The sequence below is a fragment of the Lithobates pipiens genome, unplaced genomic scaffold (assembly GCF_037356315.1).
Source record: "Lithobates pipiens isolate NorthernLeopardFrog02 unplaced genomic scaffold, aLitPip1_a1.2 Scaffold_376, whole genome shotgun sequence".
Classification (NCBI taxonomy): Eukaryota; Metazoa; Chordata; class Amphibia; order Anura; family Ranidae; genus Lithobates; species Lithobates pipiens.
In genome coordinates, this window is record NW_027507832.1 from 5165 (window position 1) to 33147 (window position 27983).

Consider the following 27983-nt stretch of genomic DNA (forward strand, 5'->3'; position numbering starts at 1 on the left):
GGGAACCGCGAGGAGGCCGACAACCCCAACACCGGGATCGGAGCGTTTCGATTCATGCTGGAGGCCAACAAAGGAAAATCCATGCTGGAGTTCCAGGTACGGCTTCCCATAGGTCTGGCTGAGCTCTTCTTAACGCCATGGAGGCACCCGGGCACTGCTGCCTTTCCTGACCTGCTAGGCCTCCCAGACTCTGCGTGGTCCCCTTCCCCCCCCAGACTCTGCGTGGCCCCCTCCTCCTTCCCCCCCCCCCAGACTCTGCGTGGCCCCCTCCTCCTTCCCCCCCCAGACTCTGCGCGGCCCCCTCCTCCTTCCCCCCCCCAGACTCTGCGTGGCCCCCTCCTCCTTCCCCCCCCAGACTCTGCGCGGCCCCCTCCTCCTTCCCCCCCCCAGACTCTGCGTGGCCCCCTCCTCCTTCCCCCCCCAGACTCTGCGTGGCCCCCTCCTCCTTCCCCCCCCAGACTCTGCGCGGCCCCCTCCTCCTTCCCCCCCCAGACTCTGCGCGGCCCCCTCCTCCTTCCCCCCCAGACTCTGCGCGGCCCCCTCCTCCTTCCCCCCCCAGACTCTGCGCGGCCCCCTCCTCCTTCCCCCCCCAGACTCTGCGCGGCCCCCTCCTCCTTCCCCCCCCAGACTCTGCGCGGCCCCCTCCTCCTTCCCCCCCCAGACTCTGCGCGGCCCCCTCCTCCTTCCCCCCCCAGACTCTGCGCGGCCCCCTCCTCCTTCCCCCCCCAGACTCTGCGCGGCCCCCTCCTCCTTCCCCCCCCAGACTCTGCGTGGCCCCCTCCTCCTCCCCCCCAGACTCTGCGTGGCCCCCTCCTCCCCCCCAGACTCTGCGCGGCCCCTCCTCCTCCTCGCCCCGCACTCTGCGCGGCCCATGCCTGTGCAATGTGTGCCCACATGGCCACTCGTAGTCTCTGCCAGGGGAGCATGTGACAGGTGCACAGTGTTATAATGATTAGATTTAGCTTTACCTTGAAGTGTATGGAAGCCCCAACAATAGATGAGCGTCTCTCATTGGCTCCGTATTAGTAAATTATACAGATTATTGTTCTGTTGAATTGTTAGAATTCCTTCTATGATTTTTTATTTTTTTTTTCCTCTCTTTTTCTCTAGGAGCTCATGACGGTCTTCCAGCTCCTTCACTGGAATGGCAGTCTGAAGGCCATGCGGGAACGGCAGTGCTCCCGTCAGGTATGTGACCCATAATGTGGTGGGCAGTTGCTGTCATCCCGTTGACGATCACAGCCAAGTAGATGACGTCCCCACCTTACCGACCCTCAGAAGTACTTTTCCCTCATTATGCAGCTAGACAAAGTTGCCTGTTCTGGTTCCTTCCGATCCACATCTCACATACATGTGCCTGGGATGGATGGGAAGGGGGGGGGGGGGTTTAATTGTCAGGAATGTGGGCACCAGAACAGGTAGAGATGTCACTGGGGCTCCTCACTGACCAGCAATGTGAGAGGGGATGTTACTGGGGCTCCTCACTGACCACCAATGCAAGAGGAGACGTTACTGGGCCTCCTCACTGACCACCAGTGTAAGAGGAGATGTTGCTGGGGCTCCTCACTGACCACCAATGTAAGAGGAGACGTTACTGGGGCTCCTCACTGGCCACCAATGTAAGAGGAGATGTTAGTGGGGCTCCTCACTGGCCACCAATGTAAGAGGAGATGTTACTGGGGCTCCTCACTGACCACCAATGTAAGAGGAGATGTTACTGGGGCTCCTCACTGACCACCAATGTAAGAGGAGACGTTACTGAGGCTCCTCACTGACCACCAATGTAAGAGGAGATGTTAGTGGGGCTCCTCACTGGCCACCAATGTAAGAGGAGATGTTACTGGGGCTCCTCACTGACCACCAATCTAAGAGGAGATGTTACTGGGGCTCCTCACTGGCCACCAATGTAAGAGGAGAATGTTACTGGGGCTCCTCACTGGCCACCAATGTAAGAGGAGATGTTAGTGGGGCTCCTCACTGACCACCAGTGTAAGAGGAGATGTTACTGGAGCTCCTCGCTGACCACCAATGTAAGAGGAGATGTTACTGGGCCTCCTCACTGACCACCAATGTAAGAGGGGACATTACTGAGGCTCCTCACTGACCACCAATGTAAGAGGAGATGTTACTGGGGCTCCTCACTGACCACCAATGTAAGAGGAGATGTTACTGGGCCTCCTCACTGACCACCAGTGTAAGAGGAGATGTTACTGGGGCTCCTCACTGACCACCAATGTAAGAGGGGATGTTACTGAGGCTCCTCACTGACCACCAGTGTAAGAGGAGATGTTACTGGGGCTCCTCACTGGCCACCAATGTAAGAGGGGATGTTACTGGGGCTCCTCACTGACCACCAATGTAAGGAGAGATGTTACTGAGGCTCCTCACTGACCACCAATGTAAGAGGAGATGTTACTGAGGCTCCTCGCCGACCACCAATGTAAGAGGAGATGTTACTGAGGCTCCTCGCCGACCACCAATGTAAGAGGAGATGTTACTGGGGCTCCTCACTGACCACCAATGTAAGAGGAGATGTTACTGGAGCTCCTCACTGACCACCAATGTAAGAGGAGATGTTACTGAGGCTCCTCACTGACCACCAATGTAAGAGGGGGATGTTACTGGGGCTTCTCACTGACCACCAATGTAAGAGGAGATGTTACTGGGGCTCCTCACTGACCACCAATGTAAGAGGAGATGTTACTGTCCACTTTTGAAAATATCCCCTCACCCGGTGATATTTGGGTTCTTCTGTGTTCAGTAGGTCCCTGCCTCTCTGGAGTTGCCTCCCCCTTGCAGTAATGTCATGTGGTATCTGCATTTGTCATTTACTATACCGATCTCTAGAGGGCACCCTGTCCCTAACCATAGTTATGCCTGTCTTTTTTTTTTTTTATTTATTTATTCAGGAGGTTCTGGCCCACTACTCCCACCGGGCCCTGGACGACGACATGAGAAACCAGATGGCGATGGACTGGGTGAACCGGGAGCAGGACTCTCCAACAACCCTGACCCGAGAGCTGGCGGCCACCGAGAGGCAGCTGGATGAGGCCCGGCTAGCTGGGAAAGAGCTCCGTTATCACAAGGAGAAGAGGGACATCCTGATGCTGGCCGCAGGACAGCTGGGGAACATTCACTCCTCCAACTGCTAGGTGTCCGTCTGTCCGTCCGTCCCCCTCCCCCACCCCACACACACACACACACACACACACACACACACACACACTAATCCATGCAGAGGGCAGGCTGTGTCTGTTAGGCTGGCTAGCTGGTCCTGCAGCTTATCCTGTATGTGATTCTGTACTCCTTCCTGGTGTCACCTAATGGACAAATGGAGAATTGCACGCTTGAAGTGCCCCCAAATTAATATTTCAGTTACAGTATATCTACTGACTCCCTTTTTTTATCTCTTGGGTCCTCCAGAATTCATCTTGCAGCCACAGTTGCTGGCTCTCTTCCTGCTTGTGTGTTTCCATTTAAAATTTTCAGCAGGGAGAGTGGAGACCCTCATAACGTGGAGACCCTGGAACCCGAGGATCTCATCGCTTGGGACATCCCAGAGATGAAGCGGTTATAACTTTAAATATTTAGTTTTGGGTGGAGTGACCCATTTAAAGGGCTGTATGAGTTTTCCAAATCTGTTCGCCCCCTCTCTACTAATTCTTTTTTTTTTGCTTTGCAAACAGAATGTAGACTTTTTTTTTTTTTTTTACTTTTTAGGGTCTGCAATTTCTCAGGAGTACGATCGGCATTAGAGAGATTTCAGGCAATGGAAGTCTCACTGGAAGGAGAAAGGAATTCTGGGTAAATGGACTTTAGGCCTTGAAGTGAATGCCTTTGGGGGGGGGTGGTTTAAAGCATGGCACCGCCTTTGCGGACTTGGAAATTGCTGTGCCAAGAGGGTCCAATAGGCTGAAGTACCGCCCCCCCCAAAAAAATGAGGTTCATCCTTTTCTGCTATCAAACTCCCCTTTCCTCACCCAGCCAGGTGCTGCTGCATTCAGGGCTGAGCTCATACAATGTGGAGCACCGGGGCCATTTTGTTGTTGCCCCATTCAGCCTTTCCCTAGGAGTTTGGGTTCCCAGTTGCCCAACCTTTCATGGATGGGTGGGGGGGATGCTGTAAGAGAGGTCCAGTAGGAGCGTCAGGATCTGTAAAGGACCAGGACAGAGCTCTGAAGCAATGCTGCTCACATCCTGGATGTCGGACTTAGGCGCCCCCCCTCCCCATTGGGACAGCTCACTTTGCAAGTAGGTCCCATCCAGATCCTGCCTCTGAATATGCAGGGGGGCTGCCGCCTGCTTTACAGATTGTCCCACCCAGAGTCTGCTTTTGAAATATTCAGGGACTCCCAGTTCACTGATTTTAAAGCCCCACTCTGGGCAAAATATGAACCCTCTCTCCCCCGCCCCCCAACCAATCCTGCAAAGTTAATTTTGCATGGTGGAGGTAGGCAAGTATAACAAAGGCCACCACCCAAGGTCCATTGCAGGTCCAGGTGTAGGGGGGACCTGGGTGATGGCCTTCGTTTATACTTGCCTAAGGCCATCACCCAGGTCCCCCCTACACCTGGACCTGCAATGGACCTTGGGTGGTGGCCTTCCTTATACTTGCCTATCTCCACCATGCAAAATTAACTTTGCAGGATTGGTTGGGGGGGGGGGGGGGGGGGGGGAGAGAGAGGGTTCATATTTTGCCCAGAGTGGGGCTTTATAATCAGTTTACAGTGTTAAGCACTTACATTATAGAATAATCTGTGGACACCTTTTCCTCCCAAAAGGTAAACTGTGCAAATGTCTACCATGGTACAGTCTCTCTGTAGTAGCAGGGGTCTAGTATAGTAAGTGGGTTGTGGGGGGCAATGGGTAGGCAAGGATAAAGAAGAGAAGGGGGCACTATAGGGCTTGAGTTTGGTAGAAAGAGAGCAGCTGATGACGGGAGCGGTGGTGGTGGTCGGCATTCCTCAAGGTCCAAGTGAGCCACCAACCATAGAAAAAAAAAAATCCATGGACACCTTTTCCTCCAAGAGGTAAATTGAGCAAATGTCTACCCAAGGTACAAGTCTTTCCATGTCCCTCTGAGCCAGCAGGGGTCTATTATACTAAAGAAGGGGGTAGGACAAGGATAGAGAGGAGGGGGGGGGGCACTATAGGGCCAGTGTCAGGTAGGAAAAGGAGCAAAGGATGACTCCAGTCTGTATAGGAGTTGTGGTGGTTGGAATCCCTCAGGGTTCGAGTGAGCCGCTAACCATGGAAATAATCACCTGAAGCATTTCCCTCCAAGAGGTAAATTTGAGCAAATGTCTACAATGGTACAGTCTATCCATGTCTCTCTGCAATAGGAGGGGCCTAGTATAGTAAGGGGAAGCAATGGGTAGACGAGAGGAGGGGTACTATAGGGCTGGCGTCAGATGGAAGGGGAGCAGCTCATCTGGACCCTGAGAGATGCCAACCACCACCTCTCAGGGTCCAGATGAGCTGCCAACCATGGAAAGAATCCATGGAAACCTTTTTTCCCTGCAAGAGTTTGGCATCCCTCAAGGTCCAAGTGAGCTGCCAACCATGGAAATAATCCATGAAAACCATTTTCCCTCCAGGAGGTAAACTGAGCAAACTTCTACCACGGTACATAGTTACATACTGTAGTTAGTAAGGTTGAATAAAGACACCAGTCCATCCAGTTCAACCAGAGTGAGTGTCTACAATTGTCCCTATCCATATAAAATACACACTCAGATCTCTCCCTACCCTCAAGGAACCCACAATCCAAGGTCCCCATTCATATACTAGGGCACATTTTGGACAGAAACCAATTAACCTACCTGCATGTCTTAGGAGTGCAGTCTCTCCATGTGTCTCTGTACCAGCAGGGGCTATTATAGTAAGAGGGGTGGGAGCAATGGGTAGACAAGGATAGAGATGAGCAGGGCACTATAGGGTCAGGTAGGAGAGGGAGCAGATGATGACTCCAGCCTGTATAGGAGCTTAGGTGGGTCGGCATCACTCAAGGTCCAAGTGAGTCACCATCCATGGAAACCTCTTCCTCCAAGAAGTAAATTGACCAAAGGTCTTCCAAAGTACAGTGTCCCCATGTCCTTCTGAGCCAGCAGGGGTCTGTTCTAGTAAGGAAGGGTGGGAAGAAGCAGTGGGTAGACAAGAACAGAAATGAGGGGCAGTTTAGGGCTGGGGTTGGGTAGAAGGGGGGGAACAGATGATGATTCCTGTTAGGAGCTGGGGTGATTGGCGCCACTTGGGGTCCACCTGAGCCGCCAACCCATGAAAATATTCCATGGAAGCATTTTCTTCTAAGAGGTAAATTGGGCAAACTTCTACCAATGTAGTATCCCCCTTGTAACTCTGTGCCAGCAGGGATCTGTTCTAGTAAAGTGGGTGGGGGGGAGCAATGGGTAGACAAGGACAGCGAGGAGGGCCAGTATAGGGTTGGGGGTCGGGGTAGAAGGGGGAGCAGATGATGATGACTCCAGCCTGTATAGAAGGTGTGGTGGTTGGTGCCACTCGGGGGTCCAACTGTACCGCCAAGCCATGAAAATATTCCATGGAAGCATTTTTTTTTTCTTTTGTAGAAGGACGCAGCTGATGACTCCCAACCTGTATAAGAGCTGTCGTGGTTGGTGCCACTCAGGGTCCAACTGAGCGCCACACGAGGCGTTCACTTTCAGACCTGCTGTGTCAGAAAATGTAATTTACCCAGAAGTCCTTGCTCCTTCTCGGCGCCAGTTTGCAAAGCAACCTTGAACCGGGTCACCTAATCGATGGGACCAGCTGCCTTTTTAGTTCCAATTTACCCCGGCCTTCTACACTCTGAATGTGTCTAAAGAGAAAAAAAAACAACCCTCCCCACAAGAGGTGGCTTCCGCCTACGATACACTTTTGCACATTTTCTTTGTAGGAGCGCGCCCTGTACAGCGGTTTTTATACTCCGGCGCTCTGTGTGTCCTGTACTGTTTTTATATATATATATATTCTATATTTTGATAGCCGCAATCAGTCGCATCTTCCAAGGCTGAGATGGTAACCTATTCCTAACAGTTCGTTCAGAAATCGGCTTTTATAGAAACGTTTTTTTTGTTTTTTTTTATAAGTAGTTTACGGATCTAGCGGCAGTTTGGAGAAGGACGCGGACTTAGATTTTATTTAGTGTGTTTAACACTACGCAAGATATAAGACGAACACTAATTACTGGGTGCTAGACAAAATGGGAGGAGCTTAAAGTAGACGGGTTTTAAAATGTACACCTTTCCGGGGGACCGATTTGAAGATGTGTGGCCATGTTAATCACATTCGTGTTTTTGAGCTGAGCTCGGTCACATAATTCTTTCCTGCAGCTGTGGGTTTTGGGCTGGTGTGGGAAATCCTATCCCCGACCTAGCCCTCAGAACCATTCACTGACCCTGGCCATTTCAGAAGGCAGAACTATCCTCAGGGCTGAGGAAGGGCATCTCCTGGGTTGATTGGCCAAGGTTTAGCGTCTAGGCCCCATCAGTTCCCTCGGGGCTGAGAAAGGAACAACCCCCTCCTGGGTTGATTGGCCAAGGTTTAGAGTCCAGGCCCCATCAGTTCCCTCTGGGCTGACAAAGGAACAACCCCCTCCTGGGTTGATTGGCCAAGGTTTAGAGTCTAGGCCCCATCAGTTCCCTCGGGGCTGAGAAAGGAACAACCCCCTCCTGGGTTGATTGGCCAAGGTTTAGAGTCCAGGCCCCATCAGTTCCCTCGGGGCTGACAAAGGAACAACCCCCTCCTGGGTTGATTGGCCAAGGTTTAGAGTCCAGGCCCCATCAGTTCCCTCGGGGCTGAGAAAGGGTCAACCCCCTCCTGGGTTGATTGGCCAAGGTTTAGAGTCCAGGCCCCATCAGTACCCTCGGGGCTGAGAAAAGAACAACCCCCCCCCCCCCTCCTGAGTTGATTGGCCAATTTTTAGAGTCCAGCCCACATCCTCAAGGCTGACGATGGAACACCTCCTGGGTTGATTGGCCAAGGTTTAGAGTCCAGCCCACATCTACATCCTCTAGGCTGAGGAAGGAACACCTCCTGGGTTGATTGGCCAAGGTTTAGAGTCCAGTCTAGCCCACATCAGTACCCTCAGGGCTGAGGTAGGAACAACAAATCCACCTCCCCCGGGTTGATTGGCCAAGGTTTAGAGTCAAGCCCACATCCACAAGCCTGAGGAAAGAACACCCCCAGGGTTGATTGGCTGAGGTTTAGTGTCCGGCCCACATCCTCAGGGTTGAGGAAGGAACACCCCTAGTATTGATTGGCCAAGGTTTTGAGTCCAGCCCACAACCTCAGGGCTGAGGAAAGAACACCCCTAGTGTTTGGCCAAGGTTTAGAGTCTACCCCACATATGTATCCTCAGGGCTGACGAAGGAACACCCCCCCCCCCCCCCCCCAAGGTTGATTGGCCAAGGATTAGAGGCCGGCCCACATCCTGAGGTCTGAGGAAGGAACACGCTCAGGGTTAAATGTCACCAAGGTTAGGAGTCCGGCCCACATGCACATCCTCAAGGCTGAGGAAAAAACACCCCCAGGGTTGATTGGCCAAGGTTCAGAGTCCGTCCCACATCCGTATCCTCTGGGCGTATTTCCCTGCCGTGTTGATTTTCCAACGCCTAGAGCAGTGATGGCGAACCTTGGCACCCCAGATGTTTTGGAACTACATTTCCCATGATGCTCTGGTACTCTGCAGTGTGGTGGAGCATCATGGGAAATTTAGTTCCAAAACATCTGGGGTGCCAAGGTTTGCCATCACTGGTCTAGAGTCTGACTCACATCCATAGCCTGAGGGCTGAGGAAGGAACACCCCTTATGTTGGTTTAGAGTCTCGCCCACCTCAGTGACTGGTCATAGTCTTCTGAGCTCAGTCATGTGACCTCGAGCCTTGGCGAAGATCAGATGTTGGTGGGGCATTTTGGGTGTTTCACGTCAAGAGTGACTGTACATACTCTTCAGAGCTTTGGTAAGGGTCAGATGCTGGCTGCCTGCTAGGGGCCTTGTGGGAGTTTCATATCAATAGTGACTGTGCCTAGTCTTCCTAGCTGGGTCATGTGACCTAGAACCTTGGCGAAGCTCAGATGTTGGTGGGACGTTATGGGTTTTTCACGTCAATAGTGACTGTACATAGTCTTCTAAGCTTGGTTATGTGACCTATAGCATTGGCAAAGATCAGATGCTGGCTGAGTGGCTGGTAGGGAATTGCGGGTGATAGAGTGGGGTTTTTATTTGTCTGTGACCCCGCCTGGGCAATTTTCCTCACTTCCTGGCCCTCTGATGACCATACACAAAAAAAAAAAAGGGGGAATGCTCGTCGACAGCAGAAAGAGGAACATTCTCTCCTTTCCCCGCTTTACAAGCTTGCTTCTGTCTGGGTTAGCATTGGAGAGATTTCCCATCGCTTCCTCTCCTGGCAGGAAGTGAAGGGAGACCTCCCCATGGGGACACCTATGGTTCCAAAATAAGACCATTTCCCTGGAGCTGGGCTTTGTTGCTCATGGGTCAGATTATATTAAACTGATCTCATCCACATGAATGAAACAAAGCGTTTAGAATGTAGCACTCCTTTAAAAAGGGGATATTAGGCGGCCTTATCAGAGACTGAACATGTCATGAATGTACCCAAACAGAACAATAGATCACTTTGTGTATACATTGCAGCTTGGTGGCGCCCACTGCTGCCCATTTATGTGACTGGTCCAATTTACTTCTATATACACTACAATGCGGTCCTTTTGGCGTAATTGTGATTGAAAGTAAATACGCTATTGGCTGGAATGATATATTGGAGAAGCACAATCGCAGAGTCACCCCTCACTTTTATAGCAAATGAATGATAAAATCGTAAAGATAACACACCTGGACAAGGATCCTTATTTTCAGCTGTCCAATGAGGTTTGAATATGAGTCGCATGACTAAAATAAAGATCCTTATCCTACCATTAAAGGATAAGTGGACTTTGAAAAAAAAAAACGCGCATTTATCCTTTTTTACCCCCTCCCCGTGACCTCAATAACCAACACCAACCCCCCGCCCCTAATTTACATTTATCCTTTGTACCAACCCCCCCCCTCAACCTCACCAACCAACCTCTCTCCAAATGTGCAGTCCTGTCCAGGTCTGCATAATATAGTTACATAGACTTCTATGGGACCATCTCTGGCCTCAGTACAAAGCCTTATAGATTCTGTGGGACCATCTCTGGGCTCAGGACACAACCCTATAGATTCCTGTGGGATCGTCTATGGCCTCAAGAGACAGCCCTATAGATTCTGTGGGACCATCTCTGGCCTCGGGACACAACCCTATAAATTCTGTGGGATCGTCTCTGGCCTCGGGACACAATCCTATCAATTCTGTTGGATTGTCCCTTGGCCTCGAGACACAGCCCTGTAGACTTTTGTGGGATCGTTTCTGGCCTTGGGACACAGCCCTATAGGCTTTTGTGGGATCGTCTCTTGCCTCAGGACATGGCCCTATAGATTCTGTGGGACCATCTTTGGCCTCGGGACACAGCCCTATAGATTCTGTGGGACCATCTTTGGCCTTGGGACACAGCCCTATAGATTCTGTGGGACCATCTCTGGGCTCAGGACACAGCCCTATAAATTCTGTGGGACCATCTCTGGGCTCAGGACACAACCCTATAGATTCCTGTGGGATCGTCTCTGGCCTCAAGAGACAGCCCTATAGATTCTGTGGGACCATCTTTGGCCTTGGGACACAGCCCTATAGATTCTGTGGGACCATCTTTGGCCTTGGGACACAGCCCTATAGATTCTGTGGGACCATCTCTGGGCTCAGGACACAGCCCTATAAATTCTGTGGGACCATCTCTGGGCTCAGGACACAACCCTATAGATTCCTGTGGGATCGTCTCTGGCCTCAAGAGACAGCCCTATAGATTCTGTGGGACCATCTCTGGCCTTGGGACACAACCCTATAAATTCTGTGGGATCGTCTCTGGCCTTGGGACACAATCCTATCAATTCTGTTGGATTGTCTCTTGGCCTCGAGACACAGCCCTATAGCCTTTTGTGGGATCGTCTCTTGCCTCAGGACATGGCCCTATAGATTCTGTGGGACCATCTTTGGCCTTGGGACACAGCCCTATAGATTCTGTGGGACCATCTTTGGCCTTGGGACACAGCCCTATAGATTCTGTGGGACCATCTCTGGGCTCAGGACACAACCCTATAAATTCCTGTGGCATCTTCTCTGGCCTCGGTACACAACCCTATAAATTCTGTTGGATCGTCTCTGGCCTTGGGACACAGTCTTATAGACTTTTGAGGAATCGTCTCTGGCCTCGGGACACGGTCCTATATACTTCCATGGGATTGTTTCTGGCCCTTGGGACACAGCCCTATAGATTCTGTGGGATCGTCTCTGGCCTCAGGACACAGCCCTATAGATTCTGTTGGATTGTTTCTTGGCCTCGGAACACAGCACTATAGCATTTTGTGGGATCGTCTTTGGCCTCGGGACAAAGCCCTGTAGACTTTTGTGGGATTGTCTCTGGCCTTGGGACACAATCCTATATACTCCCATGGGATTGTTTCTGGCTCTTGGGACACAGCCCTATAGATTCTGTGGGATTGTCTCTGGCCTCGGGATGCAGCGCTATAGATTCTTTGGGAGAGTCTCTAGCCTTGGGACACAGCCCAAAGACTTCTATGGGACCATCTCCATTTGTTTTTAGCTTCGGGGCTAAAGCTAAGGGCAGGTGTCCTTCAAACTCAGAAACATTCACTCTTTATTTTTTTATCACCTAGCTTCAAGGACCTCCACTCTATTTACATGAGGAGCTCATTTGGAGTTAAAAGATAAAAAAAAACAACGAGCTTTGAGTTAGGCCAGAGATAAGTTCAGAGGACACCCAAGCTCACCTCTGTTTGGGACACAGCCCTATAGATTGCTGTAGAATTTTCTCGGGACGCAATTCTGCAGACTTCTATTAAGACTATCTTTGGTGTTGGGAAACCACCCCAAAGACTTCTATGGAATCCTGTCTGGCCTTGGACCTCAGCCCTATAGATTTCTATGGGATCATCTCTTGCTTAAGGAAACGGCCCCAAAGGCTTCTATGGAATCCTGTCTGGCCTTGGACCTCAGCCCTATAGACTTCTATGGGATCATCTCTTGCTTAAGGAAACAGCCCCATAGACTTCTATGGGGCCATCTCCAATCTTCTCCAGCTTCTGGACTAGAGCTCAGGTGTCCTCCAAACTCATCTTTAGCCAAACTCTGAACCTTTCCTCTTTGCTTCAAGAGTCTTTTACTCTTTACATGAGGAGCTCATTGGAGTAAACAAAAGGGGGCACAAGTTTTGAGTTCAGCCAGAGATGTGGACACCCAAGCTCATCTCTGTTTGGAACACAGCCCTATAGAGTCCTGTAGGACCAGCTCAGGACTCCATTCCATAGGCTTCTAAGTCCATGCCACAGCACCACTGACTATTATGGGACCATTTCTGGCCCCAGGACCTAGTCCTTTAGACTCCGATAGGGTTCTCTCTGGTTTTGTAAGACTTCGGCCAGGTTCCCGCCATTGGTGTGGCCAGGACCATAAAGACATTACGGCACTGGATGTAAACAAATGCCGGAGGCGTCAGCTGGCCAATCAAGGTAAGTATGCATTTGTGGAGTAGGTTACATCAGGGGAAAGAGGTAAAAGGGATCCTTTAGCAATCGAACCACAAAGCTAACATGTAGGGGGGGGGGGGGGGGGGGTGGATAAGGACACTAAGCTGTGTCCATTGAAGTTTGAAAATGACCATCATGTCAATAAAATAAAGATCCTTATCCTTGTGTTTTAAAAACGTTGTGAATTGGCCTTTAATATCCATGACGGGTGAATTTTTCCTCTCGGTGACGGGATGTGACGCTTCCTGGTCAATATAAAATGTTTGGTAGTTCTGTATCATTTCCCAGGACAAGGTGGGAGGTGTACAGGTAGCCCTGTGATATACATGTTTTCTAGAACAAGAGCAATACGTCGGGTTACCCCCACATACAGAGCGGGGGGCTGTACACTATATTCTTGTATAAATCTCCTTTTTTTTTTTTTTTTTTATTATATCTTTTGCTTCTTACTACCTAACGAAGTCTCCACGACTGCTTCCGGACCAATATCCTGTGTTTTTATATCCGTACTCAGCAACTCTTTGTATTTCGGTATATACCAATAAAAAAAAAAAAAAATATGGATTTAAGACGAGCTGTGGCCTCTTCTTCTTCTGGGGTGAAATGTACAGTCCCTCGGCATTGGATGAGCTTGTCCTGGAGCTGTACGTGTTGTTTGCATGCGCGCGCTTGTGGGCCGGGGAATGCTCCCTCGGCCTCCTACAGTATGACTGGCTGTTGGCTTTCGCTTTTTAGTCCACTAATATTGGATGGATGTTCCTCAATTCGAATTTGAAAAGAAGAGAGTAGGCCTGTAATCCAGAATTATCACCTCGATGCCCGTGACATCCCCAGATCCTTGTAGGTGTAGATAAGGATAAATGAACCTCAAAGGGAAGCCCAAGCCATTTTGTTTTGAAGCCCAGCAGGTGGGAGACCTGAACCCCCAGAAGACTCCGAACTGTTTATCACCAATTGACTTTCTCATAGATCAGAGAAATACAGTATCAAATACACAGCCATTAATGTCTAAACCACTGGCAACAAAAATTGCGCCCTACTTTTGAAAAGAACGGACTCGCCCACACACACACACGGAGGAAAGTCCGCTCATTTTGAGCGCGTCTCCAGGTAGGCGGGGCCCACGAAGAATGCGTTGCTGGCCCGGCCACCTGGTATGGACCTAAAGGGGAACCCCCAACTCTGAAAAAATCGGCGTGGGGGTCCCCCCAGGTTCACATCAGACCCTTGTCCGAGCACCCTACCCGGCTGGCCAGGAAAGGGGGGGGATGAGCGAGCGCCCTCCCTCCCCCGAGCCGTACCAGGCCGCGTGCCCTCAACATGGGGGGGTGTCTTGGGGAAGGGGGGGCCGCGTGGCCTTCCCCACCCCAAAGCACCTTGTCCCCATGTTGATGAGGACAAGGGCCTCTTCCCGACAACCCTGGTCGGTGGTTGTCGATGTCTGCGGGCGGGGGGCTTATCGGAATCCGGGAGCCCCCTTTAATAAGGGGGCCCCGGATACCGGCCCCCCACCCTATGTGAATGAGTATGGGGTACAATGTACCCCTACCCATTCACCTGTAAAATAAAGTAACAAAAAAAAAACACAACACACAAGGGTTAAAATAGTTTATTGCACAGCTCCGGGGGTTTTCCGTCTTCGGTGGTCTTCTCGCCGGACTCCTCCGCTATCTTCTTCTAGCTCTTTTGCTAGCGGAGGAGCCCGGCTTTCTTCTTCGCCGCAGGCCTTTTCTTCCGACTTCGGGGGTCTTGTCCCCCTCTTCGGTTCTTCTGCCGGGCCACCACGCCTTCTTCTAGCTCTTTTACAAGCGGTGGCCAGGTCTTCTGTCGCCGTCGCCTTCCGTTCTTTTCTTCAGATGTCCCCGCCCAGTATGATGTCACAGTCCCAGCATCCTCTGGGACTGTGACATCATAAAAGGCGGGGACATCATCCGGTGATGTCCCTATATAAGTCGCCGTGTGCCCGGTCCCCGTCATTGTGAGCGGAGGGAGCGACGGGGCAACATCTGAAGAGAAGAACAGAAGGCAGCGACAGAAGACCGTCTTGGTCTTGTCCCCCTCTTCGGTTCGTCAGCCGGGCCACCGCGCCTTCTTATCCTTTACAGGCGGTGGCCCGGCAGAAGAACCGAAGAGGGGGACAAGACCCCCCGAAGTCGGAAGAAGAGGCGGGTGGCGAAGAAGAAGAAAGCCGGGCTCCTCCACTAACAAAAGAGCTAGAAGAAGATAGCGGAGGAGTCCGACGAGAAGACCCCCGAAGACGGAAGACCCCCGGAGCTGTGCAATAAACTATTTTAACCCTTGTGTGTTGTGTTTTTTTTTTTTTTACTTTATTATACAGGTGAATGGGTAGGGGTACATTGTACCCCATACTAATTCACATAGGGTGGGGGGCCGGTATCCGGGGCACCCTTATTAAAGGGGGCTCCCGGATTCCAATAAGCCCCCCGCCCGCAGACCCCGACAACCACCGGCCAGGGTTGTCGGGAAGAGGCCCTTGTCCTCATCAACATGGGGACAAGGTGCTTTGGGGTGGGGGGGCTCGTCCCCCCCTTTCCTGGCCGGCTGGGTAGGGTGCTCGGACAAGGGTCTGATGTGGACCTGGGGGGGACCCCACGCCGATTTTTTTTTTTAGGTGTTGGGGTTCCCCTTTAAGTCCATACGACGCATCCTTCTTGGGCCCCGCCTACCTGGAGACGTGCTCAAAATGAGCAGACTTTTCTCCAGGCAGGAAAAGTCCGTTCATTTCAAAAGTACGGCGGACTGGCATACGCACGGCCGGATTGTCCGCCGAAATGCAAGTCTGGCGGGAAGATTGAAGTGTAAAACTACTTTCTAAGTCAGCCGTACTTTCGGGTAAAAAAAAAGTCCGCCGGAGGCTACACACGGGGGGATTGTCCGGCGGACTTGAGTTTGCCGGACTTTTCCACCCGATTGTTTGATCGTGTGTACGCGGCATTAGTGAAAATGTCCAAAGTGTCAATATTTCGTGTGGTCACCATTATTTTCCAGCATTGCCTTAACCCTCTTGAGCATGGAGTTCACCAGAGCTTCACAGGTCACCACTGGAGTCCTCTTCCCCTCATCCATGATGACATCACAGAGATGGTGGATGTTGGAGACCTTCCCCTCCTCCACCTTCCCTCTGAGGATGTCCCACAGATGATCAATAGGGTTTAGGTCTGGAGACATGCTTGGCCAGTCCATCACTTTTACCCTCAGCTTCTTTAGCAAGGCAGTGGTGGTCTTGGAGGTGTGTTTGGGGTGGTTATCATGTTGGAATACTGCCCTGCGGTCCAGTCTCTGAAGGGAGGGGGATCATGCTCTGCTTCAGTATGTCACAGTACATGTTGGCATTCATGGTCCCCTCAATGATCTGTAGCCCCCCCAGTGCCGGCAGCACTCATGTAGCCCCAGACCATGACACCCCCACCACCATGCCTGACTGTAGACAAGACACACTTGTCTTTGTCCTCCTCACCTGGTTGCCCCCACACACGCTTGTCACTATCTGACACCAAATACGTTTATCTTGGTCTTATCAGACCACAGGACATGGTTCCAGTAATCCATGCCTTAAGGCCGTGTACACACGACCGGACTTTTCGACGGACTGAATTCCGTCAGACTTTTCAATGGACTTCCATCGAATCGGACTTGTCTACACACAATCACACCAAAGTCAGACGGATTCGACCGTGATGACATACGACAGGACTAGAATAAGGAAGTTCATAGCCAATAGCTGCCCTAGCGTCGGTTTTTGTCCATCGGACTAGCATACAGACGAACTGATTTTTCGACCGGACTCGAGTCCGTCGGAAAGATTTGAAACATGTTCTAAAGTCTGTCTGATTTTTCAACAGCAAAGGTCCGATGAAGCCCACACACGGTCGAATTTGCTGTCGAAAAGTCCAGCCGGGTGTACACGGCATTAGTCTGCTTGTCTTCAGAAAACTGTTTGTGGACTTTCTTGTGCATCATCTTTAGAAGAGGCTTCCTTCTGGGAGGACAGCCATGCAGACCAATTTTATGCAGTGTGCGGTGTATGGTCTGAGCACTGACAGGCTGACCCCCCCACCCCTACAACCTCTGCAGCAATGCTGGCAGCACTCATACGTCTATTGCCCAAAGACAACCTCTGGATATGACGCTGAGCACATGACCTCAACTTCTTTGGTTGAATATGTTGAGGCCTGTTCTGAGTGGAACCTGTCCTGTTATACCGCTGTATGGTCTTGGCCACCGTGCTGCAGCTCAGTTTCAGGGTCTTGGCAATCTTCTTATAGCCTAGGCCAGTGATGGCGAACCTTGGCACCCCAGATGTTTTGGAACTACATTTCCCATGATGCTCAACTACACTGCAGAGTGCCAGTGCATCATGGAAAATGTAGTTCCAAAACATCTGGGGTGCCAAGGTTCGCCATCACTGGCCTAGGCCATCTTTATGTAGAGCAGCAATTCTTTTTTTCAGATCCTCAGAGAGTTCTTTGCCATGAGGTACCATGTTGTACTTCCAGTGACCAGTATGAGAGAGTGAGAGCGATAACACCAAATTTAACACACCTGCTCCCCATTCACACCTGAGACCTTGTAACACTAATGAGTCATATGACACCAGTTGAGGGAAAATGGCTAATTGGGCCCAATTTGGACATTTTCACTTAGGGGTGTACAGACTTTTGTTGCCAGTGGTTTAGACATCAATGGCTGTGTGTTGAGTTATTTTGAGGGGACAGGAAATTTACACCGTTATACAAGCTGTACACTCACTACTTTACATTGTAGACAAGTGTCATTTCTTCAGTGTTGTCACATGAAAAGATTTACACAAATTTGAGGGGTGTACTTACTTTTGTGAGATACTGTGTATCTTATTTCTCGTAAAAACTAAAATATTCCTGGCAGAGATGAAAATAATTCCTTCTGATCGTGAACATTTTGGGGTACATGTACCTATAAATTTGTATAAGTAATGTGCAGAGAATCTGAGAGATCCCCAAAACAGTGGGATGGAGCCTGCTTGCAGCAGCCAAGTGCTAATTGGTGCTGTTGCAATTGAAATGATGCTCCGGTGTTGGAAATCCTGACCCAGAACTCAGAACCATTTCAGAAGGCAGAACCATCCTCTGGTTGGGAACACCTCCTGGGTTGATTAGCCAAGGTTTGGATACTGAATCACATCCATATCCTCAGGGCTGAGGAAGGAACATCCCCAGGGTTGGTTGGCCAAGGTTTAGAGTCCCACCCACATTCATATCCTTAGAGCTGAGGAAGAAACACCCTACGGTTGATTGGCCAAGGTTTAGTGCCCCACCCACATTCATATCAGAGCTGAGGAAGGAACACCCTAAGGTTGATTGGCCAAGGTTTTGAGTCTGGTCCACATCAATAACTTTAGGGCTTAGGAGGGAACACCGTGGGGTTGATTGGCCAGGGTTTTGTGTCCAGCACACATCCATATCTTCAGGACAGAGGAAAGAACCCCCCCCCCCCAGGGTTTATTGGCCAAGGTTTAGACTCCAGTCCACATCTATATCTTCAGGGCAGAGGAGGGAATACCCCTAGGGTTGATTGGGCAAGGTTTTGAGTCTGGCCCACAACTGTATCCCCAGGGCTGAGGAAAGAACCCCCCCCCCCCAGGGTTTATTGGCTAAGGTTTAGAATCCAGCCCACATATATATCTTTAGGGCAGAGGAAGAACACCCCCAGGGTTGAATGGACAAGGTTTGGAGTCTGGCCCACATCCATACCCTCAGGGATGAGGAAGGGACACCCTCAGGATTAACTGCCCAAGGTTTAAAAACTGGCCTACATCCATACCCTCAGGGCTGAGGAAGGAACACCCTCAGGGTTGATTGGCCAAGGTTTAGAGTCCCACCCACATTCATACCCACAGGGCTGAGGAAAGAACTCCCACAGGGTTGATTGGCCAAGGTTTAGAGTCCCACCCACATTCATACCCACAGGACTGAGAAAGGAACACCCCCAGGGTTGATTGGCCAAGGTTTTGAGTCCGGACTACACCCATACCCTCAGGGCTGAGGAAAGAACACCCCCAGGGTTTATTGGCCAAGGTTTAGAATCCAGCCCACATATATATCTTTAGGGAAGAGGAAGGAATACCCCCAGGGTTGATTGGCCAAGATTTAGAGTCTGCCCACATCCATACCCTCAGGGCTGAGGAAGGGACACCCTCAGGATTGATTGGCCAAGGTTTTAAATCTGGCCTACATCCATACATTCAGGGCTGAGGGAGGAACACCCTCAGGGTTGGTTGGCCAAGGTTTAGAGTCCCACCCACATTCATATCCTTAGAGCTGAGGAAGGAACACCCTAAGGTTGATTGGCCAAGCTTTTGAGTCTGGTCCACATCAATAATTTTAGGGCTTAGGAGGGAACACCCGTGGGGTTGATTGGCCAGGGTTTTGTGTCCAGCATACATCCATATCTTCAGGACAGAGGAAAGACCCCCCCACCCCAAGGTTTATTGGCCAAGGTTTAGAATCCAGCCCACATCTATAACTTCAGGGCAGAGGAGAGAATACCCTGAGGGTTGATTGGTCAAGGTTTTGAGTCTGGCCCACATCTGTATCCTCAGGGCTGAGGAAAGAACACCCCCAGGGTTGATTGGCCAAGGTTTGGAGTCTGGCCCACATGCATACCCTCAGGGCTGAGGAAGGGACACCCTCAGGATTGACCGCCCAAGGTTTTAAATCTGGCCTACATCCATACCCTCAGGGCTGAGGAAGGAACACCCTCGGGGTTGATTGGCCAAAGTTTAGAGTCTCACCCACATTCATATCAGAGCTGAGGAAGGAACACCCTAAGGTTGATTGGCCAAGGTTTTGAGTCTGGTCCACATCAATAACTTTAGGGCTTAGGAGGGAACACCCGTGGGGTTGATTGGCCAGGGTTTTGGGTCCAGCATACATCCATATCTTCAGGACAGAGGAAAGACACCCCCCCCCCCCCCCCCCCAAGGTTTATTGGCCAAGGTTTAGAATCCAGCCCACATCTATAACTTCAGGGCAGAGGAGGGAATACCCTCAGGGTTGACTGGCCAAGGTTTTGAGTCCAGCCCAGATCTGTATCCTTGGGCCTAAGGTAAGAACACCCCCAGGGTTTATTGGCCAAGGTTCAGAATCCAGCCCACATGTATATCTTTAGGGCAGTGGAAGGAATACCCTGAGGGTTGATTGGCCAAGGTTTAGAGTCTGGCCCACATCTATATCCTCAGGGCTGAGGAAGGGACACTCTCAGGGTTGACTGGTCAAGGTTTAGAGTCCGGCCCACATCCATATCCTCCGGGTAGAGGAAGTAACACCCCCAGGGTTGATTGGCCAATGTTTAGAGTCCAGCCCACATACATTTTCTCAGGGCTGAGGAAGGGACACCCTCAGGGTTGATTGGCCAAGGTTTAGAGTCCCACCCACATTCATACCCTCAGAGCTGAGAAAGGAACACCTCCAGGGTGGATTGGCCAAGGTTTTTAGTCCGGACTACATCCATACCCTCAGGGCTGAGGAAGGGACACCCACAGGGTAGATTGTCCAAGGTTTTAAATCTGGCCCACATCTATTTTCTCTGGGCTGAGGAAGGGGCACCCTCAGGGTTGACTGGCCAAGGTTTAGAGTCCGGCCCACATCGGTATCCTCGGGCCTGAGGAAAGAACACCCCCAGGGTTTATTGGCCAAGGTTTAGAATCCAGCCCACATGTATATCTTTAGGGCAGTGGAAGGAACACCCCGAGGTTTGATTGGCCAAGGTTTAGAGTCTGGCCCACATCTGATGTTCCATGTGCCCTGATGTGCTGTGTGCCCCATAATGTGCCCCAATGTGCTATGTGCCCCATGCCCTGATGTGCTATGTGCCATGTGGTCTGATGTGCCCCGTGTCCTTATGTGCTATGTGCCCCATAATGTGCCCCGATGTCCTATTTTTTTTGTGGGGGAGTGGATCTTGGGTGGGAGTTCCCACACTTTTTTCCCCAGGACTTGACCCCTTATTAAACCTGACATACAGGACAAGAGAAGTGGTACTGTGCAGAGTCCATACATACAGAATAAGAAGAGATACCGAGAATTACACCCGACATACAGGACAAGAGAAGTAGTACTGTGCAGAGTCCATACATACAGAATAAGAAGAGATACCGAGAATTACACCCGACATACAGGACAAGAGAAGTAGTACTGTGCAGAGTCCATACATACAGAATAAGAAGAGATACCGAGAATTACACCCGACATACAGGACAAGAGAAGTAGTACTGTGCAGAGTCCATACATACAGAATAAGAAGAGATACCGAGAATTACACCCGACATACAGGACAAGAGAAGTGGTACTGTGCAGAGTCCATACATACAGAATAAGAACAGATACCGAGAATTACACCCGACATACAGGACAAGAGAAGTAGTACTGTGCAGAGTCCATACATACAGAATAAGAACAGATACCGAGAATTACACCCGACATACAGGACAAGAGAAGTGGTACTGTGCAGAGTCCATACATACAGAATAAGAACAGATACCGAGAATTACACCCGACATACAGGACAAGAGAAGTAGTACTGTGCAGAGTCCATACATACAGAATAAGAAGAGATACCGAGAATTACACCCGACATACAGGACAAGAGAAGTGGTACTGTGCAGAGTCCATACATACAGAATAAGAACAGATACCGAGAATTACACCCGACATACAGGACAAGAGAAGTAGTACTGTGCAGAGTCCATACATACAGAATAAGAACAGATACCGAGAATTACACCCGACATACAGGACAAGAGAAGTGGTACTGTGCAGAGTCCATACATACAGAATAAGAACAGATACCGAGAATTACACCCGACATACAGGACAAGAGAAGTAGTACTGTGCAGAGTCCATACATACAGAATAAGAACAGATACCGAGAACTGTAAAAATCGGAATCGTGTTTTTCTTGATGGTTGCTAACAAAAAATGATTTCACTCTGTTACCTTCGGGGGGCGCCAATATTCAGGTTTTTTTTCTTGATGCTGAGGATTCTGGGAAGGAATGGCTTCCTGGTTAAAGTACAATGTGTGTCTCCAGTGGGGAGGACAATTCCTATGCTGGTCACTGAATGTTTAAAGTATTTTTCCTGACAGGCTCCATGGCAGCATACGTGTGGGTTAGCCCCGCCTCCATAATTACCCAATAGGACCTCTACTCCCATAAATCTTTGCTCCAAGCTGCTATCCGTGTTCCTTTTTTGTCCTCCTCCATAGGACAGGTGTTTCCTATCTGAAGAGATCTTCACTACGATCAAGTCGGCTGACTATCAAGCTTTTTGTTCCTCCGATAGGCCCTGTCTGTTAAGCATGGGTATGGAGTGTATGGCAGAGTAGCGCTGAAGACTTTGTTTATCCGAAGATAAGTGCGCACGGCTTATTACCTGCTATGTAAGGTGGCCATTATCTGCCCGGTGGATCGGTGGTGTGTGCTTGAACCTGTTCGGCCAGACGATCGTTGGTGGAGTGGTGAGCTGTAAAAATTCCGTTTTTCATGGCAGCAGTGTTTATGTGTTTTCTTTTCTACCTGTGTCTTTTCATATGCCAGCTGGTTCTTGTGTATAGGCGCTGACGCTTCCGCGTTCCAGCAGCCTTTCTCCCCCTGTTTCCGGGTCCAGCGCTGCGTTCTGCGCATGCGCAGACCCATATCCAAAGCGAGGCTTGGTTCCCGCGCATGCGCGCGGGCATCTCGCGTCTGACGCCGCTGATGACGTCATGGGCGCCATATTTAAAACACAGTGAGAGATGTCAGGATTTGGGAATGATTGCAGGAGATTCAGCAACTTCCCGGGGCCATTCTCTGGTTGGTGTAAGGTAGGTTATGATCTGCTCTGATGTACTGTTGCTCCTGTGTTTTGTATGGCTGCTTATGAGGGTTTATTGTTGTTACAGTCAGCGTTTTTAGTCATGGATGCCTCACTGCCTACCAGTGACCTGCCCGCTTGTAACAGGTATGTGCATGGCTGGATTGCTGTGTATTTGTGGAGTATTCCTTAGCATTTGATACCAGCCTGGTCTGTATCTCTCTCTTTTCTTGTATATTTCCTTATAGCCCTTCTAGGTCTGAACCGCATTACAGTGCGCATAGTCGCAGTGGATCGTCAAAATCGCACCACCGCAAATCATCATCAAAGTCTGGTTACCGTAGGTCTTCCAGATCTGAACAACGCAGTGGTCACTCGCACTCAAGCAGAGGACCAGTTAATTCATGTTGGGGCTGTAAGATGCCCATCCCATCAGACAAATCGCTCTGTGATCATTGCTTCTCTAAAGTCGCAGATGAAAGAGATGGTGCGGATCAACGCTTAGAATCTATGGTGAGAAGGGTGGTAAAGGAATCCCTGCAGCAGAGGGAAGCTCATCACGCTATGGAATCCCCCTCAGACCCATTATGTCCTTCAGGTGGTGAAGGGCTCTTACAAGAGACTGGGGAATCTTCTCAACCAAGCCACCACTCTGTGCTCTTGTCTGACAGCGAATCGGATCCAGAGGATCCAGGAGTAGGATTTGATTATGCTTTAGTACCTGCTCTTGTCAAGGCAGTGAAAGAAGCTTTAAAATGGGAAGAACCCACTACTTCTCCCCTCCCCAAACAAAGAAAGTTTTTCAAACAACTCAAAAAGGAACGGCAACATTTTCCTTTCCTATCTGAATTGGGAGAAATCATTACTGAAGAGTGGAGCAAGATTGATAGGAAGAGCTCCATGCAATCAAAGGTGTCTAAATTGTACCCCTTTAAGGAGGATGATGTGAAGCACCTTGAATCAGCTCCTCTGGTAGACGCAGCACTTATGCGTTTAGTAAAATACGTGACTCTCCCTTTGGAGGACACGGTATCTTTCAAAGATCCGTTAGAGAGAAGAATTGACTCAGATCTGAAAAGAATATATCTAACTTCAGGGATGGCTTGTAAACCAACTTTGGCTTTAGCCGCAGTCTCAAAGGCTATTGAAACATGGGCCGACAATGTTGAAGAGTTCTTGAGAGGTATCTCGGTGAATACGGCTAAAGACTCTCCCATTCAGGAGATCAGAATGGCATCAGCCTTTTTGGGGGAGGCATCTATTGACATTACCCGCCTTCTGTCTCGGGCTATGTTGGCAGCAGTCTCGGCACGCCGTGCTTTGTGGCTCCGTCCCTGGTTGGCGGATCCAACATCTAAGCAGGCATGGTGTCGTATACCATTTGAGGGAACCTCCTTGTTTGGTAATAAACTAGATAGCGCCATATCCCGGGCCACAGGTGGGAGGTCTGGGTTCCTCCCTCAAGACAGACGTCTTCAAAACCAAAAACGTATCTTTCCAAGAAGGCAGACCTCGGATCGCGCTAGAGAAGCGCGCAGTTATAGACCCGGCAGGGAGTTCTCTAGATCTTGGAGGTCCAGACAATCCTCCCTTAAGAAAACCTCAAAGGGGGCTTCCGCAGGTAATCAAGATTCTACCAAATCTTTTTGAAATTGGGCCCGCTCAATCATGTCAGGTGGGGGCTCGCCTTCTTCACTACCGACATGTTTGGGCGGCCTCAATTCAAGATTATTGGACCGTCAAGACGGTTTCCTCGGGTCACAAGTGGACTTTCATCAACACTCCGAGATTAAGGTTCATTCCCACAACGATTCCAGGCTCGGAGGAAAAGAAACAGGTCCTATTGACCTACGTAAGTTGTTTGCTGGATCAAGGCGCAGCCGTGCCAGTGCCAGAAGACGAACGTGGCGAAGGCATGTATTCTCCTCTATTTATGGTTCAGAAAAGAAATGGCGCATGGAGGCCAGTGATAGATTTGACCTTCCTCAATTCCTTCATTCGCAAGGAAAAGTTCAAAATGGAGTCTCTTCTTACAATCCAACAGTCGGTGCAGCTAGGGGATTGGTTAATCTCAATCGATCTGAAGGACGCATACTTTCACGTGCCAGTAGCAAGGGATTTCCAGCAATTTCTCCGTTTCGCAGTTGGCGATCAACACCTCCAGTTTACCTGTCTCCCATTCGGGTTGACAACATCTCCTCGGGTCTTCTCCAAGGTCCTCCTAGCGATAGTAGCTCTTTTACGAGTCAAAGGAGTTCGTCTCCATCATTATCTGGACGATTTGCTCCTATTATCTCAAGACAGAGATCAAATTCTGGAACACAAGAGTTTAGTCATCTCCACTCTACAGACGTTTGGTTGGCTCCTGAACCTAGAGAAGAGCCATCTGGTTCCAACTCAAGTGATCGTGTTTCTAGGGGCTCAGTTCGACACATTAAAAGGCACTATCTCTCTGCCAGAGGAAAAAATCTGTGTTATCCGGGACAGGATTCACAAGGCTTGGGAATCATCTCATCTTTCGGCTCTACAATGCTTGAAAGTGATCGGCACAATGACGTCCACCATCCCTATGGTGAAGTGGGCCCAGTGGCACACTCGTCCCTTCCAGAAAGGGTTTCTGCAACAGTGGGACTCGTCCAATCAAACACAGCGCATACTCCTTACACCAGCGATGAGGATGTCTCTCCTCTGGTGGCTTCAAGGGAAGAATCTACGCAACCATCATTCGATAGTCCCCATTTCCTGGGTAATAATAACCTCAGATGCCAGCAACAAAGGTTGGGGCGCTCATTGCCTTACGGAAGTAGCTCAAGGAAGGTGGTCGTTCCCGTCGCTGTATGTAGTCTCCAACATCCTGGAGTTGAGAGCAGCCTTTCAAGCACTCATAGCATTTCGCCATCTGGTGGCAGGGTCATCAGTAATGTTAAGACTGGACAACACAACTGCGGTGGCCTATATAAAGAAACAAGGAGGGACTCGCAGTGGGTCTCTACTACGAGAAGTAGAACCGATAATGAACTGGGCTCAGAAGAATGTGGTCAACATTTCTGCTGTATACATCCCAGGGGTCCAGAATGTTCAAGCAGATTATCTGTCAAGGGTCAAAATAGACAACAACGAGTGGTCCCTTCACAGGGATGTCTTCGAGTGGCTTCTGACTCTGGGAGTATCTCCAGAGGTCGATCTGTTCGCTTCGCCGTACAATCGCAAGATGCACAGATACTACTCGAGGTTCAGGGATCCTCAGGCGTTCGGGATAGATGCTCTCACGGATTGTTGGAAGTTCCAGAGAGCCTACGCCTTCCCTCCAGTTCCTGTAATCCTACAGTTCCTTCGCAGGCTCAGAGGGGAGAAGGTGGAAATCATTGCGATAATACCATTCTGGCCCAACAGGCCTTGGTTTCCTCTGCTGTTGCTCCTCAGCTATCAGGACCCAGTTCCCCTGCCTCTCAGGCCAGATCTACTGTCTCAAGGCACACTGTTACACCCGTGCCCATCCTGTCTACACCTCAGGGCATGGTTCTTGAGAGGGGAAGGCTAGAAGCTCTAGGTTGCCCAGAAGAAGCGATTCCAACCCTTCTTAGTGCCAGACGGAAGAGTACCAATAAAGTGTACGAGCGTATATGGGCCAGATTTATGGGCCACATGTCTTCTAGGTCAAATTCATATAATTCTCCGGCAGTTCAAGATATCTTGTCTTTCCTTCAGTCAGGGTTAGACTTGTCTCTGGCAGTTAGTTCTCTTAGAGTACAAGTTTCAGCCATTTCAGCCTTTACAGGAGTTTCGTGGGCGAATCATACATTAATACAACAATTCTTTAAAGGAGCCATCAGGCTTAGGCCACAAAGAAGGCCCAGGTTTCCCAAATGGGACCTTCCATTAGTACTGGACTTTCTTTCTGATCTTGGGAAAAGTTTGGACGTTCCCCTGTCTTTAGGAGATCTCACTATCAAGACGGTGTTTTTGGTGGCAATAACTTCAGCCAAAAGAGTGTCGGAAATTAGGAATCTTGGGTCAGTTGAACCATTTCTAACTTTCTTTCCGGACAGAGTGGTCCTGATCCCTATGCTTGGGTCAAATCCAAAAGTCACATCAGTATTTCACGAAAATCAGGAGATCGTGCTACCTACGTTTAGAATGTCAGACAACCAAGAGATTCATCCCCTGGATGTTGGTCGCACCTTGAAACAATATCTGGACGCTACAGCCTCGTTCAGACGAACAGACTTTCTTTTTGTCCTTCTTCATGGAAAAAATAAAGGGATGCGAGCATCAGTTAGATCAATCTCATCTTGGGTGGTCCAAACGATTCAAAGGGCATACAAGGCAAAGGGCATGGTTCCTCCTGAGGCAGTGACGGCTCATTCAACTCGGGGCATGTCGACCTCTTGGGCAGCAGTTCGACATGTCGCACCAGAAGTGATCTGCAGAGCAGCTTCCTGGTCTTCAATTAATACCTTTGTTTCCCATTATTGTGTAGAGCCAGCTGCGCTCTCTTCTGTTAATTTTGGTTTACAAGTATTGTCAGTGGACAATGAAAAATAAAATTCTAGTTTCTTTGCTCAACATTTTTAGCCCACCCGGGTGTGTTTGGCGAGTTATTTCCCACACGTAGGCTGCCATGGAGCCTGTCAGGAAAAAGGAAAATTTATATCAAATACTTACCGTAATTTTCCTTTCCTGATGGGCTCCATGGCAGCAGGAGTTCCCTCCCAAATGTTGGAGTAGGCTAGTTACGGAACACGGATAGCAGCTTGGAGCAAAGATTTAGGGAGTAGAGGTCCTATTGGGTAATTATGGAGGCGGGGCTAACCCACACGTATGCTGCCATGGAGCCCATCAGGAAAGGAAAATTACGGTAAGTATTTGATATAAATTTTCCTTTTTATTTCCCTGCCTGACAATTGTATTTGTACAGTAAGTGCCCATAATGGACTCACCTATTCTCACTCTCCTTCCAGGATGGAGGAATCGCAGTTTTGGACGGGGTCTTCATAGAAAGCGCCTGAGATTCGGGGACAACCGGTGACAGAGATGGAGTCTGCGAAACGAATCCTGGTGTATCTGAGCAAAGAGAACTCTCTGCTGCAGTGTGCCAGGTTTGTGCAGGTAAAGACCCCCCCGGTGTCCCCCCACACTTGTGTCCCCATCAAAGCCCCCTCCACACTTGTATCCCCCATCAGAGCCCCCCGCACACTTGTGTCCCCATCAGAGCCCCCCAAACACTTGTATCACCCATCAGAGCCCCCCCCCCACACTTGTGTCCCCATCAGAGCCCCCCCCCACACTTGTGTCCCCATCAGAGCCCCCCCCACACTTGTGTCCCCATCAAAGCCCCCTCCACACTTGTGTCCCCATCAGAGCCCCTTCCACACTTGTATCCCCCATCAGAGCCCCCCCCACACTTGTGTCCCCCATCAGAGCCCCCCCCACATTTGTGTCCCCCATCAGAGCCCCCCCCACGCTTGTGTCCCCATCA

General features: G+C 50.1%; 1 protein-coding gene across 3 annotated transcripts; it reads left to right on the forward strand.

Annotated features, from left to right (window-relative positions):
- LIX1L (limb and CNS expressed 1 like) lies at window positions 1–27764 on the forward strand (the record flags this gene model as incomplete). Of its 3 annotated transcripts, none has more annotated exon segments than XM_077466832.1 (4): window positions 1–96; window positions 1111–1188; window positions 2910–3152; window positions 27466–27764. In XM_077466832.1, coding segments are annotated over 3 exon segments (417 nt in total), but the record flags the coding sequence as incomplete, so codon positions are not given.
- Between the last annotated feature and the right edge of the window lie 219 nt (window positions 27765–27983).